The 21,268-nt window shown below is 42.2% G+C and overlaps 1 protein-coding gene across 3 annotated transcripts in view; it reads left to right on the forward strand.

The window, feature by feature from the left end:
• The window catches only part of STARD13 (StAR related lipid transfer domain containing 13), a 246,078-nt gene that overhangs the window by 83,642 nt on the left and 141,168 nt on the right, over positions 1-21,268 (forward strand). Inside the window, exon 1 of one of the 3 annotated variants that reach the window (XM_036403076.2) lies at positions 20,914-21,096. The exons of the other annotated variants lie outside the window; for them this stretch is intronic. Coding sequence (XP_036258969.1) covers positions 20,973-21,096 — 124 coding nt within the window. The 5' untranslated portion in view covers positions 20,914-20,972. Of the gene's footprint in view, positions 1-20,913; positions 21,097-21,268 lie in introns of those variants that run through there. 3 annotated transcript variants of the gene reach the window in all.

The following is a 21,268-nucleotide window of genomic DNA, read 5'->3' on the forward strand; positions in this document are numbered from 1 at the left end:
CCTGCAGCCAGGGTGGAGACTTCTGCAGTCCTTTCCCCAAGGCTGGGCTGTCCTCAGCTTCCAGTCATTCTCCATGTAAACCATTTTTGCATGTGAGAGGGAAGAAACTGCCCTTTGGAATGCTGTTCTCTTTTGCAGCATGAGCTGGTGGCTGCCTGGGGAATGGGGCAGACACAGGAACAGAGATCAGACAGCTCCAGGATGAGGCCTGGGGGGTCAGGGATGGGCCAAGGACGGGATGGGATGTCAGTCTGCAAGTTGGATCACATGGCTGGGCAGGGCTGTGGCAGAGAACAGGCCTGCCACAGCATCGTGGGACTGGGATGGACAGCTCTGGTTTGGGCTGAAATGGAGTTCCACAAAGACTTGGAAATTCATATATTTACATAATTTCATGGTGTTAAGTAAATACAATGTTATTTGGACTTAGATCTAGGCTGCAAATGTGGTGTTGCCCACACCCTTTAAGATGTAGTTAGGAAAGTGCAAGTGACAGGTGCAAGAGAAAACAAGCAGTTTGTAGTGGAAAAGTTGGTTTCACACAGACAGGCTCACCCTTGGCCTGGGGTGAGCAAGTTCTCTCTTGGCTTTCTGTGGAAGTGGTAGACAGGAAGGCAATTCACATTTGTTCAGCTTGTATATGATGGCATTAATAAGCAAGTGTTACAAATACATAAAAAAATACCCTGTTCTGTGGCTTTACCAAGACCTGTGACAACATCAGATCTATCCACTGAACTCTGCTTTCTTTGGGAATGAATGTGACTATCCTGGTGGTACCTGAGGTTTCAGCCATTAAACCACATTCCTGCTCTCATTAATAGATGATGCCATCAATAGGACTGCCCCAGTCCCATCTCCATGCAACAGACCACTCTGTTCAAGTCATCATCATCATCAATGCTTTTCTTCTCATATTGCCAGGTACATAACACCAAACCCAGTCTGCACCACCTATCTCTTCTGCCCTTGCAGTGTAGGAGGTCCTAATTGTCTGCTGTGGTACCCCAGAGAGCACCATGCTTAGCTGCTCCTCTTGCCATCAGTTTGCTGCTGGGTTTGTAGGTAGCCTGTGGTAATCATTACTAAAACCTGGCTGACTAATGCTGTGTGTCCTTACTATCCCCCAGTATGTGTCTTAGTAAAAAACATTCCACTCAGATTGAGCATTCTAGCTGCCTAATGTATTTTAAAGTTATCACTACATAGCTCAAGATGACTAACACAGAGCACACTTCATCACTGGTAGGGAAAACGAGCCCTCACTTTGCTGGCAAAAATTTGAAGTCGGATTAAAAGCTGACACATCCTCTATTTTAGTGGTATGTATGAAACACTAAATATAGCAGTGTGCTCATGTATTTGCTGATGCATGGTAATGTAGTCTGTAGCAGAGCAGCAATGGGCTGGCAAGGAAGATGGTGCACTGCAGTAATACGATAAAATCCTCATGTGACCTTGGCCATTTCAGAAGTACTCCACAGATAATTGTGTATACTTGACTGATATAATGCAAAATTCAAACAGGGGCAGCAGTGGTCCCAGGGCTTTAATGAGCTGCCTGATACTGCAATATTTGCCCAGGCATAATGCAAATGGGAGGAAGCTGCAACTCCATCTGGCTCTTGTTAGAAACTGAAGGTGCTTGATTCATCGCAAAATCAAACCTGAGTACAGAACTTTCAGCTGATTACATATTTTTTATGTTTCCTCAGTCATAAAAGGTTTAATGCTCATGGTTTTATTTTACCTTTGCTGCAGTCCCTGGGCAGGAATTATGGGCTAATCACACTCTGAACAGGAAAATGGATGTGGCTCATAGAACCGTATCCTATTCTGAGATTTTCCTCTTGCTTGTGGGGGGATGGAGGTGATCTCTTTAAGCTTTTCGCTTGCCATGGATGCCTGGCAAGTGTGCTGGTGGTGGAGCTGAGGCTGTGACTGTGAAACCTCTCTTATCATCTTCTTCAGGGGGGAGTAGCAGCTGGATTAGACATTCAGCAGTGCCTTGTGTCTCATTCTGTCATTACTCCACCTAAAAAAGTTTATCCAAGATGAAAACCTGATCTTAAATAACTGGAGAAAATAAAACATCCTTATCCAATGATCCCGTGCACTTACTAGAAAGCAGAGCAGGGTCACTTTGACATGTTTCCAGCACAAAGTGAAGGTGCTTGCTTTGGACTGAAAAATGAACAGGCTGTTTTCCTAAAGAGTGAAAGTAAACTACCGAATAAACCCAGCTGTTTGGTGACCTTGGCCTCTTAACTAGTTATGCTCTGTGTTGTTCAAATTAGAAGCAGGTAGAGTTGGTGCTTGTCCTGCAGTCAGTGCATCAGAGGGTCATTTCATTTGGCTCCAGTTCTAACTTTTCTGCAGTGCCAGTTTGGCTTCCAAAATTAGGCAGTGAGTTTGCCTCTTCCTTTCATAATCAGAAATGATAGAACAAAGCCCTTCTTTGTTCTTCTAAAAAGGCAAATCTTTGCTAGTCAGCTCTTACTGATGTATTGGAGTAGTTGAGGGCGCTGGGAGCTTCTGCTCTCAAAAGCAAAAGAAAAATGAGATATTGCTGTTTCTCAAAAAAAAACTGCACAAAACAGCCAGGTATAGATTAGAAATTTATATGTTCTAGTATGTGAATTATAGACAAAATCTTGATTCATTAAGAAGTACTCTGAATTTTATATAAGACATTTCTAAAACAATAAATCAGCAATGTATAAAAACACTTTATACACACGCAACCACTCAATGTCATTCTAAATATCTTTCCCTATTTCTCTGCTCCATGGTTCTTTCTGTGACTTTGATTTTTAGTCAACATTTCTAATAAGAAAGAAAAATAGTGAAAATAGAGATGATAAATATTAAAAATAATATCTAGTTTATAATTGTACAAAATATCGGTCATTTCAGAATGAATATTTTATAAATACTTTTCCTAACTCAATTTGGTTACAGCTTGTACTCCTAAGGAGAGCTGAACACTAAGCAACTGGTAGAGGAGCTTGGGTTTGTAACAATTCTTGAGATGTGACAGGAACCTTGCTGTAAAAGGTGATCTAATTCAGATTGATAAATTGCTCTAAAGTTTTGCCTCTGTTGGAATTAGGTGGTGTTGGTTTCCAGCGACTAAGTTCATGGAGACACAGGACTCTCGAGTAATTTTTTTCTTTAACTGAACAATTGCCTGACAAAGGTTGCAGACAGACAGCCATATTCAGCTCCCTTGCTCTTGAGCAGCCAACTTGTTTTAAACTGGGGGCTTCCAAGAGTCGTGGCAGAGACCACATTTTGCCATTTAACATTTATTCCAAAAGCAACAAATGCCTGGAATTTTTTCACTGAATAATAATAATTTAAAAGTATATTTGTTTCCTGTTTCAATTAGACCTTTCCCTCAGACTTCTCTGACAGCCACAATGCAAGCTATGTCCTTGTGTTTTATTTCCTGTGCAAGACATAACTGCAAAAGTTTGAAGGTTAGACAATTTTTAACCAATGTTAAAATATACAGCAAAATAAACCTTTAGCTTTCTATTATGCTAACAAAGCATTAAAGCTCTGAGAGACATACAAAGAATCTATATGGTAAGAACCTTTTGTCTTCACAGAAAGCATTTCTAATGGGTAGCAGTTCCAACAGTTTTAGTGTTTCCCATTAGAAAACATTTATATTGCAATAATTCTTTAGGTTCAGCTTTTGTTATTTAACTCTTTAGTATCAGTTCCTAAGGATTAATGTTTAAGGTTTTGTGCTGCATCAGAGTGACATGCATCATCTCTCTGAAAAGCTCAGCACATAAGATGGATTTTGCACTGATTCTTTGTTTGCAAGTCAGGTAGGAAAACATAGAGAAAAGCTTCTGGCTAGAACATGCTGCAGAGTATTTGGGACAATAAAGAAATCGAACAAAGCAGTCAGCTCCTGGACTTGTGCAACATAGGACCTTTTGTGGGGCTGCACTCAGACCATGCCACTGTTCCCTGCTATTGAACAACATGCCATGGTGCAGGCTCTGCTCAGAGGAGATGGCCATGGTTCAAGGACACACGGACACAAGGACACCTCCTCTCCTGTGAGCTACACGGGGTCTGTGCAGCTGTCACTGGCTGTGAGCAGAGGCGCCTCCTTCCACTTCCATGAGCACCATGGAACTGTGGCTCATGCCAGAACTGAGCACAGGACCTCATGGCATGAGCCTCAGCAGCTTGCAGTGGGGTAGTGACTGCATTAATTGGAAGTAATCACTGCATAAGTCTCTCCCTAAATATAATGGGACCACTAGAGGAGGACAAAGAGCTATGTAGTGTTGGTGTCAACTACTAAGAAACAGGAGCCTTTTTAAAAGGCTTCTCAGCTGAAAACCATCCAGTCTCTGCCCTTCCTGTTCTCTGTATTAGATTCCACCCAGGCCAGCAAGTTGCTATGACAGAAATGCACATATAGATGCTGGTATTTATTGAGTGCTCAGCACAAGGCATAAACAAATTAGTAAATTCCACCATGCTGTCAAGCCACCACTGAAATGCAGCCAGAGGAGGAGACTGGGGCTGCGTATGAATACAAAACACATACCAAAGCCATCCTATATATCATTCCATTGCATACAATGACATCTTCAGTTGTGATCTTGGCTCTGCGTCTTTATGAAGGCAGAGCAATTGGAAAGGCAAGTTCAAGAAAACAGATGGCCAAAAGGTTGCTTTACAAGTGGGTATTATTGAGCGGATCTGAATCTGCTATTCTAGCCTTCATAAAGTGTAGGCTTTTGACATATAGTTTGGGAAGGTAATGGCTGTAGGTTTTTATTTTATATTTATTTATCTTGGATATATACCTACCCTGGAATATTTCTTGGTTTCCAAAGACACTGTTATATAAGGTTTCTATGATTTAACTCTGAGAAGTAAACTGATTCTAACATAGAATCTTGCAGGTATATCCTGTAGAAAATTAGGGATTTTTTCTTTGTAGAGTGAAACTCTCTGCCAGTTGCAGTCATCAGCAACTTTTTGGGATTATACTTAGTCTCTTAATGATGCATTTTTAGCTGTAGAGAAAATTATTTGTATCTATAAAGAAAAAAAATAGCCTCTACTTTTCATGGATTTCAGAATCAAGTAGCTGAGGAAATGGGAGACTCATATATATATATGTGTATGTATATATATATATATAATAGGAAATATTATATTTCATAAAATGTACATAGTTCTTTCAGGAAACTCTTAAAAATGCTGCTTACTTGGATTACTAATAAGGTCATTTATTATTTTTAAATTTTTTGAACTGAGGTAGTGACAATTGGCCTCAGGCCCAGAGTAGTGTCCTTGTGAGCACTGTACAGGCAGAACAAAGTCCTTCCCTCACAAACCTTATAGCCTTACATTATCATCAATCGTTTTCATACAAAAAGGTGACTTAAAACATTTACATTTGTTTCTAATTCAGCATTCAAATAATTTCTCAGGAGCTTATTTTCATGCATGTTGGTTCATGAACTGGTTGGTGTCCAGGTTACAGTCCCCATCCTGCCAGGTGCTCTTTGCTGTGCCATTGATTCATGCTAAGCTTGGCCCCAGGAAGGGCCTACAGTAGCACTGTGGCTGTATGGAGAGCTTCCATACCTGCTTGTGCATGCCCAAAAACACCTGAGTGGTCAGCATTGGCTCAGCCAGCTGCAGCTCAAGGCTTCTTAGTGCAGAAAAATCAGAGAATTAGTGTCTATGGGAAGTTGGTGATTCACTTCTGTCAAAGAAAGATAGAAGGGTCTGGGGTACAAAATAGGAGGGAGAGATTCAGAGAATCATTTCTTCTGTGCTTGCTTCCCAAAGCAGTGAAGAAGGAATATGGAGAGAAATAATTATAACATCCCCCAACCAACTGGTCTTTTTCCAGCCTTCCCCAGAAGTAAATGCTTTACTGTCCATGCCAGGACTCTATCAAGAAAAGCAACAAATTTTGATTTCCAGGCGTTTTGAGTAGGCAAAGCAGGTATAAGGCTGCAGGTACTTTGTCATCACTAGCAGACTACTGATATTGAGATCTGTTTGTTTGATAAACATATAGCAAATAAAGTTAGCCCTTACTTTCACACACTTTTCTGCTGACCAACACATGGTCAAAATCTGGACTCTCTGGACTCTCATGTGGTAAGAAAAAGGTAAGATGAGTTTCCAAAGTTAAAATAAACTTCTGAAACTATTTATGAGACAGACAGAATTGATTCAGTACATTCAATGGCTGGATGATGCATTGGAGAACTCAATATATTCAGTAGCATAAAGTGCACCTTTTCATTTTTTGCTTTTGTTGCTGTGATCCTCTTCTATGTCCCCATACTTCTGGATTTTTTTAAGTATAACAACAACCTTATAGGGATGATATCCAGAGTATTAAGCTACACCTAGGTAAGTGAGTGTATACAGAAATATATGAGAGTGTCTCTAATTTGCTGTGATGTATACATTGATGTAAGTATAGTATACTGTGCTTCCTTAGGTCTTGATAAACCCTGTATCTTGTGAGGGCTCGGAAGGAAGTAAATTTACTCTGTAAGTGTTCATTTGAAACAGCTACACTTTATTCTTAAACAACAAAATTTGGATGGGAAGAGAGGAGTTCTTTCCAGTGAAAGAACTTGGGTTTGATCCTTCTTGTAGCAGAGTCTGGCACACTGTCCTTGGCAATGTCAAAGCAAGCCAAGTGGAGCGATGGAGTACAGGAGTTCTGGGCTGCAGGGCTGTCAGGCATGAATTGCTGTCCTTTGGAAATGGCAGAGCCACCTCCATTTACAGCACTAGGTTTATGTCATCAGTATTCTTTTAGATGTCACAGAGAAGCTGCTGCTGGGTTCTGGCAGGAAGCACTCCCCCACACCCACTTCAGACTTCTTCTCTTTGCCTCCTCTCCTGTGAGCAAAAGCTCTGTCAAAAAAGCACTTTTATTTGGGCCAGGAACAGAGGCAGCTGATACTCAGCTAGTTATTTTGATTGCCTGGCTGGTAGGGGTTGGGGGAACAGATAATGTCAAGATTTCCTCTGCATTCCAGATCTGTTTTCCTCCTACGGTTAGCAGGCAGAGAGTGTGACTTTTCCCACTCAGCTTTTCCCACAGTCAGTAAGACTTATCTGACAACGGAGTTAGTGTCAACTGTCCAAAACTAACTAGGAGATATCTTCCTTTCACCACTCCTCTGCTGTTATTGCTTATCAATGTCACTCTCCAGCTTAAATGACTGGTTAATTTACAGACATACTGAGACAAATTCACGTCTGTTGCAGCTTTGGTAAGCTCAGTGGAGTTATGCTGAGTTTGGCCGTGGGTGTCTGAAAAGTGCAAGTGGTAGGAACGTGATACTAACAGAAACAAGAACATTGCAACAGTCAAAACAAAAAGGAAGCCCTAAGCCTTGGCAGGATGCCCATTTCAGATTTTGGAGTGTGATCCAACAAGGTGTTCATGTTTTACAGCTGGTGCTGCAAGAGAAAAGTTGTTATTCAACAGCAAAACAATTCCTACATCTCCACATCAAAACACAGCCCATGTTAAAAAGCAACAAAGGAAGAAACAAGTTACAGGCTTTCAGAAAACAAATTCTATTGAGAATCATGACGAATTTGCTTTTAGATCTATTAGAGACTTTGAAAAGACTAGAATGAAACTGAAGCACACTCAACCTGAGATTTTCAAATGAGTCTAAAAGGGTTGAATACTGAAATACTACTAGGATTCCACAGAAACAGGAAATGTGAGATGGAATTGATACCTCCAGCTTTACCTTCAGTCCAAGATGGCTTTCTAAGAACCTCTTCTGTAACTGGGGTAGATATGCTTTTTTAAATTGTAATATCTTTTTCAGCTAGATCAAGTCCTGCTCCATAGACCTACTGTGGCAACCTCTTCTAGACAGCTGGTTTGGGATGGAATGAGATATCCTCTCAAGGACATGTGTTTCCAACCCCCCTTCCAATCTCCCTCAGTTCTCTTTTAACAGTGGGTGTCCAAAATTCAAGGAAGGAAAATCTGTTGCTTTTGAAATTTTATTAACATTTCTCTTTCACAGATGAAGTTAAAATGAATGAAGTGCAAACCCAAGCATTCTAAAGTTAACTTGGTTAATTCTGTTAACCTGGACTAGCAGTGCAAACAGAAATCATTCCATGCAGAGCACTTTGCTCATTGCTCTGCTCACTTCTCTACACCATGCACAAATCCCACATACTGTTTTTTTCTGTGATAGTCTTCTGGACTCCCCTGTATCTGTTCCCTTTCTCTACATTTCCTTCTTTGCAAAATCCAGTTTTAGTTTTCCTCCTTACCACTATTTAGTTTCTTCTTACAGTCCCAGCCATTTTAGAGTCTGATTACTGTCCTGCTCATGGTGCCTTAAAGTGGCCTTCCTTCCTTCCTTCCTTCCTTCCTTCCTTCCTTCCTTCCTTCCTTCCTTCCTTCCTTCCTTCCTTCCTTCCGCCACTTCCGCCACTTCCGCCACTTCCGCCACTTCCGCCACTTCCGCCACTTCCGCCACTTCCGCCACTTCCTTCCGCCACTTCCTTCCGCCACTTCCTTCCGCCACTTCCTTCCGCCACTTCCTTCCGCCACTTCCTTCCGCCACTTCCTTCCGCCACTTCCTTCCTTCCTTCCGCCACTTCCTTCCGCCACTTCCTTCCTTCCGCCACTTCCTTCCGCCACTTCCTTCCGCCACTTCCTTCCTTCCTTCCGCCACTTCCTTCCGCCACTTCCTTCCGCCACTTCCTTCCTTCCTTCCTTCCTTCCTTCCTTCCTTCCTTCCTTCCTTCCTTCCTTCCTTCCTTCCTTCCTTCCTTCCTTCCTTCCTTCCTTCCTTCCTTCCTTCCTTCCTTCCGCCACTTCCTTCCTTCCGCCACTTCCTTCCTTCCGCCACTTCCTTCCTTCCGCCACTTCCTTCCTTCCGCCACTTCCTTCCTTCCTTCCTTCCTTCCGCCACTTCCTTCCTTCCTTCCTTCCTTCCTTCCTTCCTTCCTTCCTTCCTTCCTTCCTTCCTTCCTTCCTTCCTTCCTTCCTTCCTTCCTTCCTTCCTTCCTTCCTTCCTTCCTTCCGCCACTTCCTTCCTTCCTTCCGCCACTTCCTTCCTTCCTTCCGCCACTTCCTTCCTTCCTTCCTTCCTTCCTTCCTTCCTTCCTTCCTTCCTTCCTTCCTTCCTTCCTTCCTTCCTTCCTTCCTTCCTTCCTTCCTTCCTTCCTTCCTTCCTTCCTTCCTTCCGCCACTTCCTTCCTTCCTTCCGCCACTTCCTTCCTTCCGCCACTTCCTTCCTTCCGCCACTTCCTTCCTTCCGCCACTTCCTTCCTTCCGCCACTTCCTTCCTTCCGCCACTTCCTTCCTTCCGCCACTTCCTTCCGCCACTTCCTTCCTTCCTTCCTTCCGCCACTTCCTTCCTTCCTTCCTTCCTTCCTTCCGCCACTTCCTTCCTTCCTTCCTTCCTTCCTTCCGCCACTTCCTTCCTTCCTTCCTTCCTTCCTTCCTTCCTTCCTTCCTTCCTTCCTTCCTTCCTTCCTTCCTTCCTTCCTTCCTTCCGCCACTTCCGCCACTTCCGCCACTTCCGCCACTTCCGCCACTTCCGCCACTTCCTTCCGCCACTTCCTTCCTTCTGCCCCTTCCCTTCCCTTCCCTTCCCTTCCCTTCCCTTCCCTTCCCTTCCCTTCCCTTCCCTTCCCTTCCTTTTCTGCCTTCTCTTTCTTCCTTCTGCCTTTCCTGTTGGCTCTATTCCATACCTCTGTGTTGTCCAGAGCATCTTACTCCTCTGTGGTTCTCAGTGAAATGGACAAATGGCTCTGCAAGGTCTCTGAACCCATGCATAATCTATCTTCTCCACCCTTGCAATCAAAACAAGCCCTTGCTTTTCTTTCTGCTGGTTAATGGACACATCATGGTCTATCATTGCATCACCAATGAGTTATGTCTTCTTGGCTGGCTGGGGATTAGCCACCTTTCTGAGTAATAACAAGCAAGGTTTAAAAACTGAGGACCAAAAGCTGAAATTCCAGATTCCTGTTTATATTCCCAGATGATGACTTGTAACCACTTCTAAAAATTGGAAAGGAACTTACAGCCTAAGACTTAGGGGCACAGTTTATAAAACCATGAAATTTTTGTGCCTGGATAGAGTATTTCCTTAATGCCTTTTCCTTAACAGACGTAATGCTTGGATGTGAGTCCATTCTGGAATCTTTTTTGCAAATAAGAGACAAAGAAATTTCCACTGTGAGAAATGGAGCTAAACATGGAAGTGCTGGAACACATTCATCAGGTTCAGCTGTCCAAGACAGATAAAATGATACCCATTTTTAAAGTTGAAAAAAAGTCATTGTGGGCAAAAAATAATTACTGCTTCCCACATTAATTATCATATGTTTCTGAAAATAACAAAGCAATCTGTAACATTCCCAAATGAGAATACAGATGTAGGATCCAGTATGAGTTTGTAAAAAGAAAAAAGAAGCTGCTTTTGCACAGAAAAACAGGAAGAGATAAAACTTATCTTGGCTTTCCAAACTAATATTGCAGAGATATTCAAAACAGAGATGAAAAAATGTGAGAAATCAGTGTGGGAAGCAAATTTTGGTCATAGAACATAAACTTCACAAAAGATCCAAAGACACATAAATTGAACTTGTCAGTTTTCAGAATAAAGAGAGGCTAATAATAGGTTGCCCAAAGGATTTTACTAGGGCAAGTATCATTTAAAGCTTCATTATCTTGACAAGTGAGTGAATAGATGGCAAAATCTGTAGCAAATTCAAGATTTCCTAGGGTCCTGAGGATTAGAAAGATTTCTGAATACCAAATTCAAATCACCAAAACAAGGTGATTTGACAACCTCAGTGAAGATGGGATTTCAATTTACCAAAGTGTGAGGTAATGTTCAGGAATGATTTGAAGTGTTCACTGATACTGCATACTTAATGAAGTGTTACCAGCTCAGAAAAATATCTAGGCAGCATTATGGACAGCTTAATTAAAACTGCTCTGTGAAAACAGCTGTTCAATTTGCAGCACAAGTTGTGAGAGCAAATAAAACACTGATTTATATGAAGTATAAAAACCAGCATTGATATTATTATAATGTAATCATGTAAATTCAGGGAACTACATTACAGTGATGCCCACCATTATCAACATTACAAAAATGTCTACAAAAAGAAACATTCAGAGAAGTCAGTGAAGGATGGTAAGCAGGGGAGATAGAATCATTTTACTTGCCCCAAGAAAAAATGTGGCACTAAATTCCTATTCACCTTCATAAGGATATCCAATATATGCAGTATACAGAAGCCGCAGCACACTCTCTGTGCTGGAATTTTTTCCCCTATTAATTGGGATCATCAAATCAGCAGGAAGTGGAGGGTTTTATGTTCATGTATTCTTAATAAACAAGGTGAAAGTACCCATACTAGATGAAATTTTCCAGTGAAGGATATGGCAATTTTTGCAGTTACTTCATCAAATTAATAACTTCACTATTAATGTGAGACTGTCACTAGTGTTTGGTTTAAATTGTGGTGTTGATTTGTTGGGTTTTTTTTAAGAATGATTAGAGTACTTCTTTGGGGAATGGAGGCTGTCCCTGGTGATTATTGAAAAGACCCTAAGTTTCAGCAATTCTGCATTAAAAGGGTAATTTATACTTGTGCAAAGCAAAGGAAGTGACTATTACTACTTTCTAGTAGCACATACAACCTATTTTGCATTTATCTTGCCCAGCTATAAAAGATAAGCTATAGGATAGGAAAGAGGTGGATAACCCCAAATCTACTTAAGTCCTAAAGAAGGATAATGTTTCCCAGTTGAAACAGTTTTCTTTATGACTTGACTGGCAGCAGTGAAGTACTTTAAATCTTTTAAAACTATTTAGCAACATTTCAGAATAGAAATAGGGAATAACCTCCAGTATGAGTAAGAAGTAGAGTGGTTTTTGGTTTCCATATTTACTTCTGACACTTTTTTTTGCCTTTGGCATTGACAGTCACATATTTTTAAGGTCTGAACTGAAAGTATGAAAGTATGTATCTGATAAATTTGATCAAACCAAGGATTACTTAATATAAATGTTCTCTGTCAGGTAAATTAACTGATCTTCTGTCTCAAAAGCTATCACTGTGGTAAGATCCTGTCGAGTTATAATCCCTTTAGCACCTATTCTCCTAGCAATTTGCATGGGGTTTTGTAATGTAAATGAGTCAAAAATATTCCCTGAAATGTAGAACAATCTCAAGTAATTACTGCTGAACAGATTTGTGTCAACCCAAAATGACAAAAAGGTGTTGGAATGAATCTGCATGACAGTAGCATAAGTAAACAAGATAAGCAACAGCTGTACCTGCAGCACTGTAAAGGTGTTCCGACATCATCTCTAGGAACTGATTTCACTAGAAGTCCTTGCAATACTGAAAAAATGAACTCTGGAACCAGCAATACATACAAGCGAAGTAACAACCTTTTCTAGCCTCCTGGAATAGTCCTGAATGCATATCTCCTTCATTTGCATGGTATTTAAATAAAGACAAGGAGAAAGGTCTTGGTGGAGTCTCAAAAAAGTGCCTATTAATAAGAGGGGGATCAGGCCGGCTGAATACAGTGTTTCAGGGGGAGCTGAAGCCTGCTCTGTTCTTTCTGGAATCACCTTTTCAAGTAATTATAAATAAAAAAGATGGTGCTTTCTGGCAGGCAAGGGGTGGCACACTCAGTAGAGAGCTGTGGCTGTGATCTCTGTCATCATTCTGGTCACATCAGTGTACACAGCAGCAGGTGATGAGGAAAAACCTCCTCAAGCTCTCTCTACCTTTGGTAGGCTTGGCCAAGTACAGAGCAGTCCCTGCTACTGCCTTTCTAGGTAATTAAGTTGCTTTACAATGTACCATTTTCAATCCAAAAGAGAAAAGAAAAATATATTTTCTAGCTTTCTCCCATAGTCTTTGATGTTACTGTTTATATAATAGTAATTTAATGTCACTATTAAAATTCAGTTATGTGAAAAGCGCATGAGTGCATAGCTAAGATTTTTTGCCTCTTGCATGCAGAAATTGGAGCCTATTTGGAAGACTACAAAAAGTTGTGCTTTAATTTCTCACAGGTGAGTTCTTTTACATAGACTGTAATTCTCTATCACCACATCACTGCTCCTATAAAGTCTGCTGCCTACTATGCAGTGGCACCTTATGGCTTACCTCTCTGAGCATATGTAGTATAGTCCACATAAAAATATGACACAGTTTTGTTTCCAACATAATGAATCTTGAATGAAACTATGCCATTATGCAAACCCCCTTACATGCAGTAGGCAGAAAGAGTACAAGCAAAAAATACTAAAGTGAAGGACCTACAAATTTTTTGTCACAAGTACTTTTGAGACTTGCAATTCATAGCTATGCTTTTGCCTACCTGATTATAGGAAGTGCTATTGGACATCATTTGGTAACTTTTTCCCCGAAGCCTTCTGTAATGGTTTCAAGGGCAGTACTACAGGCCTCTGTTTTTCAAGCAAAAAAAGTAAAACCCTCAACAACTCAAAGTAAACCTTTCTCTGCATAGCTCTAAAAACTGAAACTGCAGTTGTTACTGCTGACTTGTTAATATAACACAGACATGGACATTTCCTGGTTACTGTAAACACTGAAATGCTTTTGGAGTTAATGGAATACAGGTGCTGCCTGACACTACCAAAATGTTCTCACAGAAACAGGGATATTTTTGGACAGAAAGAGCTGCAGATCCACCTAGTCCAGCCCCTTCTTCACAGCATGAATATCCTGCTTCTCAGTGGGAATACCCAGATATGTTAAATGTCATGAAACAGTCATTCTTCCTAAGCTTAAGCTCCTTTATACTCCCAGGAATGGCTGTACCACTCAGCCTGCTGGAACAGAGAGTTCTGTAATGCCAGAGCTGGGTGATGGAGTGGGCTTAGGCAGGCTCTGAGGCGGCTGGGAAACCTTCCCAATGGAGCTGTGGGAAATGATGCTTACAATCGAATCGTCACCAGCCTTCACTTCAAATGAGATTCAGACAATACTGTGGACAGACAATTAGCCCTTCTTTATTGTGGAATCAAGAAGAAATTTAAAATCAGCTTTAGTGATTCAAGATCCTGTAGAACAGTTTAGGTTAATAGGGATTGGCTTGGGCCGCAGCCAAATTTTTATTCTGGCCATTCTAATCTTCCTACCTGAAATTCTATCCCCTACTGCAACTGGCCACAACACTCTTTATTTACTGGCCAAAAACATGAGTGCCATTGCTTTTTAATTCTACCAAATGTATACATTTAAAATCTGTTAAACAAGTTTAAATAGTAGTTGTGTGGCCAGTGATGAAGGTTGCAATATACTGATACTTGGCAATATGCTGCCATCAGTCAGTAGCCTGATTACTCAAAAGGTGTGTGTGCAGAGAAGTATTTGCGTATCTGAAAAAAAGTTCTTACTCTCACAAGTAAATTCGTTTGGGGAACAATTTGGTTGCATTGTTGTTAGAACCTGCTGTCAAGATTGATCATGTTTTCCTGTGTAATCCAGGAGAGTTATAAAAAAAAAGAAAGAGAAAAAGCTCCCAGGTCTCTGAACCAATATCCTGCTATGGTGTGTGCTAAATTGCCATTGACTGCTGCAAGGCAAGGCTTTTTTACACAAATGTTCCAATTATTTCTACTGTGATGGTAATAACAGTTGGAAGTTTAGAAAAGAAAAATTAAAAATTGTGGCTTAGACAAGGTCCCAATACAATATTAAGGAAATGAGCACTTTGAGAGCAAAGAAAGATGTAGTTTAAAACAATATATTTTTGTCAAGTGACTGAAGAGGAGGGGGAAAAATCAGACACCAGAAGCTGAAATGAGAAGAACAGGGGCAATATTCTGTGCTGAGACATTTTGTGTTTCAACATAGCTGCTCCCTTATTCAAGGGCATTAATCACTTCAAAATTTCAAGCTCAGCTCCAGTAAAAAACCAATACATCTACACATATAAAATGTAGTCCACTTTCCCAGTTGCTTAATCATTGAAGCATTGGCTATTTCTACAGAGACTGGCTTTGCTCAGCACAAGACTTCATATCTTCAATGTAATATATTTAAAGATGTCCACAGAGCATCTTACGAAAGGAAGTGAAAGTTTATTGGCACTTGGTTTGTTTTGTCCGTTCCTCTTGTCTGTTATCTGAGAAATGTGCAAGGGCTCTTGTGGCTGCAATTCTTCAGAATTTCAGCTGAAGCATCAGCTTGGTTGTCTACTGTTCCATAGAAGTGCCCTGTTTACTCAGGGGGCAATCCATCCAATCATCATTTGAACCACAGCTGCCTCCCTCTTCCCTTCTTCACCATTCTCACATAACAGGAGGTATGCTATATATCTGTTATATATGTTATGTATAACAGATATATAACATATCTCCTGTCACACAGGACCTTCTCCTGGAGTTTATAATGTCCTGTGACAATTTAGGCTGTGTTAGTACAAGAGACTGGAGAGGTAGAGGGGTTATTTAAAATAACCTGCAAGAGCTAGATATAAGCAGAATGCAAGGTGGAGAGAAATGTGCACATTAAAGCTGGCCAGAATGTGAAAACCCTGCTGAGTTAAACCCAAAAAAACCCATTTATTTTCCAGAAACATATATGATTTCTCTTAATTTTTATTCTTTAAGAAACAATGGGTTTTGTCAGAAGGAGGTTTCCAGGTGAAAATTTTTGATTGCTGTAGAAAAAAAATTTCATCCCACATTTACCGTTTCACTTTTGTTCCCATTTACTCTGCCTTGATAGACACAATCTGGTCTGCTGCATTGCATCCCAAATGCAAACACCCTGGCAGTTCTCTCCATCACTGCTCATTGCAGCTCATCCCACCTTTATGGTGCATCAAGTAGAGGCTGCTTGACGGAGGTCTGAAGGCCCTTCCCTTGCCTCACCTATCTGTTCAATATTAAAAGCTTTCTCCCCACAGCCTGTTTGTGTACAGGATCCCAGCTTTTGCTGTCTACTCATTATGTTTTCAAATACACATTTGCATGCTTTTTTTAAAAATGCCCCTCGTTCTTGAAAGTTGGTCCTCTGAATATATAAAGATACCACATTAGCCTCCTTGGAGACTCTCTTGCTAACTCACTTTGCACGAGTGCTTCCAGATACTAATTCTGGTGTGCCAGAAGTACCAGCAGTTACTACTCTGACCATTACTGTTCTATTTCTCTCTCATACTCCACCCTTCCTACCGCAATCAGGTCTTCTCTCCATCGGCATCCTGTTTTATATTTAGTTTGCTATCTCCTGAGGGCAAAGATTGAACTTTAGCTCCATCCAGTTTTTGCTTCCAAGCACTTTGAGAAAACAATTTGTTATTAATAATAACAACAATAAAGTATCATCCTTCGTATGAATAGAATTAAAGCTTAATTTCCCCCCATGCCCTCCATGCCTGTTCTAGCAAGGGAGAGGGAGCACAGTCAAACAGCAGACACTTTGTTACTGTAGTCTGTATCTGAGCATACTTAGAGTCTGTTCACAGTGAATACTGCAAGAAGTTCCATTTATTTCAGCATTAATCATTGTGAACAAAAGTGAAAGAATTTGGCCCCCACTAATGAAAGCCAGCAGTGCTCTGCCGTTGGCAAAGTGCAGAGCAAATCCTTTCCCAGAGATTCAGAAAGCTGAAATGAAGTAGGATGAACTTATAGGTGCCAATCTCTTGATAAATCAGAAAAGAGTGAAACTAATATATAACTTGTTCTCATTAAAGCTACCTTAAAATTATGATAATTTGTATATGTAAATTAAAAAAAAACAAGGAGAGAGTGCCAGGGCACAAGCTAGAACATTTTGTCCTCATTCACAGCGATTCTTATTTTTCTCTATTCAAAATATTTGTTTGTTTACTTAGATGTCAAAGAGGACACCTATTCATATGCCCTTGGTGCTTTTCACATAACTTCAACCACAGAATTAGTATGAAATTCACCAGAGTCTGCTGTTAGGAAAACAAGCAATGGAAAACCTCAAATCTTTTCTTCCCTTCCAGTGGTAACCCAGACTTACAACATCCCTCTCAGACCATTTAAGCTGTGAAAGAAAACAAATTCCAGAGCTCTAGGACCCCCAAAGACATAAAGACCACTGCCAAAGTTATAAATATTACTTGATGTGTTTATATCTAGGCTGTCTGAGCTACTATTTGAAGATACAAAAGCACAGCAACACCATTTTGGGTATAGTAAATTTCAAGAATCTTCATTACAGTCAGTTCTTGAAGAATGAAATTAATTATAAAATTTGGCATTGCACTTATTAGCATCAGACTACATAATTGGTCTTGTAGATCCTGTTATTTCCTCTTTTGCTTTAGTTTTACTTTCTAAGAGATACTAGGGTAAGGAGCCTGTGTCCTCTAAACAGCACATAGTAACCAAGGATGCACTCTTCCCACATTTTCCTCCACATGACATATCTTGTTTTGTTCTTCTACATGTAGGCAAATATTGTGAGGTGATAAAGCTAACAAAAAATCCTGACTCATGATAATTAAAGACAAGAGGATGGAAAGGAAAGAAGTTGCACTTTTATCATAGTCTTTCAGTAGTTTACAAATGGCAAATCAATATGTAGTCATGTTTCTCTTTCCTTTGGTCTGATTCTCTTCTTACCAGGTGCATTGGAGTTAGTGTACAGTTACTTTACTAGAACTACATCAGGCTGCATAATGGAATCTGTAACAAATTAAAAATACCCTGCTAATTAGGGGCCAGAATACTACGCTGTGTCAATTAACTTGGTGTTTAATTACCATGGTGATTGGAAGGAGCTATAAATTGCTAAATATAAAATTAATGTATCAGAGTTCTGTGCCACAATGGCATCAGAGCATGGGTACAACTAGTTTAGACTTTTCCCCAATATTTTATATGCCTTCAAGATTTAGACAGTACTTTTATTCCTGCCAATATTCTGTTATCAATGAGCAAAGACAAATATAATAATTCAGCTTCTTTTAAGGCAGCTGGGAACTTCCTCCTTTCTCTTCATCTTGGTTCACAGTGGTTTCATTGCAATTACTCTGAAAAGAACCATTTTGGCAAGACTAGTATCAAGCAGGAAAACTATATTCTGTGGAAAATGTGCTTTCCTTTTCTTTCCCCCAGAAATGATAGCCATCTTGTGCTGGATGTCAGAATGTTTCAAGCAGGAAACACAAGTACTGATCAGCTGGCTACTTATACACTTAACCAACATATGCAAAAGGTGTGAGAGACCAGAATTTTACCATCTTGTCAGGTTTTCTAACATTCTAAAAGGAAATTAAGCATGTTTAACCTATGAATAATTCCTAACATGTACCCTCCTTCAAGCAAAATAGCTCTTATTGTAACTTCTTCTGCAGAATAGCTCTTAGTGTAACTGAGGTGTAATACATCAAAAATACTCATGATGGTAATTAGACTTCTGAACAGCTGACTATGATTAAAAGCATAAAATAGGAATAGGCCAGTTACTGCATGAGATGTGTTCTCATTACTCAATAGCACTGTTTTCTTTGGGGAGAAAACTACGATATCTGATCTTGCCTCTGGATTTAGTTTTCCACAATCAAGTACCTGAAATTAGTAAGATTTTTGTCAGTGCCTGCCACAGAGTTTGGTCTAGGCTTGCCAGTTCAGTTCTGTTGCTTATTATGAAATACAGCCATATAACTGCAGTTTATCTGAGTAACTCATGGTGAGATAACATGGGATTAGCAATTGCCACTATCTAGTCACTAATTAGCTGCTTTCAGTAAACCTGGAAGTCTAGGGATATTTTTGATAAAGCAAGATCTTCAAAAATGCTGCAGAAGGGAAGACAATATCTTTTGTTTGAGTGCTGCATTCTGGCCATGGCAGACAGCTGCTGAAGAAAGGGATATCTATCTTCCAGACAGGCAGGGCACTCTAAGTTGGTGCATCCAAGTGTGGCTGCCAGAAGAGCACTGCTGAAGGTTGCAGTACTGACTGACGTTTGTGGGTGGTGACACAGCAGTATGATACAAAACCTTCAGAACTGAGTTTATTATTTCACTTTTAGACTGTGTGTCATGGCTCATCTTTATAGGGCAGCTGAGTACAGTATCAGGAATTAATTTCTCATCTCTGCCTGGTTCCTAACTGATAAAAGCCTGTGGCAGTAAACAGGCATAGTAGGTCTTATGTACTGGTAATGGCTGTGTTGGTGAGAGATTAAATAAAGAGAGGCAGAGGTCAGAGGCAGATTTACTGGGCAGAGGAGCTGATTGTAGGAACCATAATCCTCTCTTCTCCCATTAACATCAGCAGGTGTTTGCTCTGGGTCATGGGATGTGGGAGTATTTACATAATTATGCTGTCTCCCTTCCAGATCTTGAATGCATCCATCCCTGGAAGGCATCCCTTTTCTCAAAAGTGTTTGTCCAGTCATTTGGAGGACACTGGAATTGCAGGCAGAGAAGTGACATACAACATCTGTAAAAGTTCCAGACAAGCACATTGTCTCCACTACATCAGCTAAAGTAGAGTAGTTTAAGATGAACCTTTTTAGATGAACCTCTTAAGAACAGGGACAAAGGAATACAAATTCACACCACAGAGTAAGCAGAAGACATTATTAACAGTGGTAACATGGAATACATCTGTCTGTTGCTTTTAGCTTCTGACATTGCAGTTACAGTTTAAATCCAAACAAGATGGGGATATCGATAATATTTAACATGACTGCTTTACCTGAGCACGCAGCTCTTTCAGAGTAGGGCACTCACTTTGCAGGAACATCAGCCTCTGCTTTGCACATCACAAATACTCTGCCAAAAGAGCAAGCAGTAAGTAATTGATTGTGACTAAATGGAATGAAGCAGCCATTGTCCTTCTCAGCTATCAGACTGCTGGAGGAACATCCAGGATAGGGAAGGGGACACTGTTAAAACAGTATTTCCCAGAGCACAGAAGAAGCAGAGACACAAAATGGTTTTCCTAAATGGGATAAGGGCCCTGCTATTACTTTCTGGCTAGCCTATGGATGAAGAAATCAGGATTCATTTTAGTCTGTAAAGTGTGCAAAAAGTGTCTGCCAGGGTTTAATTTTGAAACCTTTTCAAAAGCGCAAGAGCTTGTAAGAGAAATCACGCAGGGGGAAGGAGGTGGAGAGTAAGTGGGTGGAATGCAGAGAAAGTGGGAAAGAAACTGGAGAGGCTGTTTTGCAAGGACTATGGCTTGATCTTGGGTGGAGAGTTGGTGAACCTAGGCCTCTGGGAAAAAAAAAAAAATCCTAGTTTTCTTTCCGCAAAAGTTGAAGCATGGGCGAAGCACCTATTACAGCCTCCCGTGAAAAAGGCATCCCGTTGCCAGCCAGGTTTTCTGTCACCTCGTGGCGGGTGACCTGTCCCCGGAGCAGCGTTCGCAGCGCTGGGGCGGCACGGCTGGGGTGGCGGCGGGCAGCTCCGGTCGCTGTCCAGGGAGCGCAGCGGCGGCAGCGGGAGCTGACAGCAGGGCAGCCGCGGGGGCTTGGCCGGACAGTTCCCAAATGAGGCCCACGGGCACAAGCGGGGTCACGGAATTTAGGCGCGGGGTCCCGGTCCGTCGGTGGTGCCCGAGCCCGAGGGCCCGGGGTCCCGGTCAGGACAGGAGCCGGGCCGGAGCCCGGGGCACCTTCCCCGCCCCGCGGGGGCCGCAGCGCGGGGGAGGAAAGGAGGGCGGAGAGCGGCGGGCGCGGGACGGGGCGCTGAGGGAGGCAGGGAGGCTGGCGGCGGGAGCGCTGCCCCGGGGGCCGGGGCGGGCGGCGCTCAGGTGAAGGAAGGGCCGCCCGCCCGGGGCGGCGGTGACGCGGTTGCGGCGCGGCGGGGCTGCCCCGCGGCCCCGTGTGGGCGCCGCCGCCCGTCCCCGGCGAGGAGAGCGGGCGCTGAGCGGGGCTGCCCGGGGCGGCATGCGGAGCCGACGAGGATGAGCAGCCAGCGCCGCCCGGCCAAGGCGCAGCTCCGGAGGTCGCTGAGCGAGCAGCTGCGGGACTCCACCGCCAAAGCCTGGGACTTGCTGTGGAGGAATGTCCGGGAGCGGCGGCTCGCAGGTCAGTCCCCGCCGCGCCGCGGCCGCCGCTACCTGCCCGGGGACGCTGAGGGGACGCCCCGGGGGACGCCCTGGCCCCGGCGGCGCGGAGGGGTCCCTCTCCAGGGAGGCATGGGGGCACCATCTCCGCTGCCGGAGCGGGGAGAGCCCGCGGCTTCGGCCGGGCGGGACGG

The sequence above is a fragment of the Molothrus ater genome, chromosome 2 (assembly GCF_012460135.2).
Source record: "Molothrus ater isolate BHLD 08-10-18 breed brown headed cowbird chromosome 2, BPBGC_Mater_1.1, whole genome shotgun sequence".
NCBI classification, from domain to species: Eukaryota; Metazoa; Chordata; class Aves; order Passeriformes; family Icteridae; genus Molothrus; species Molothrus ater.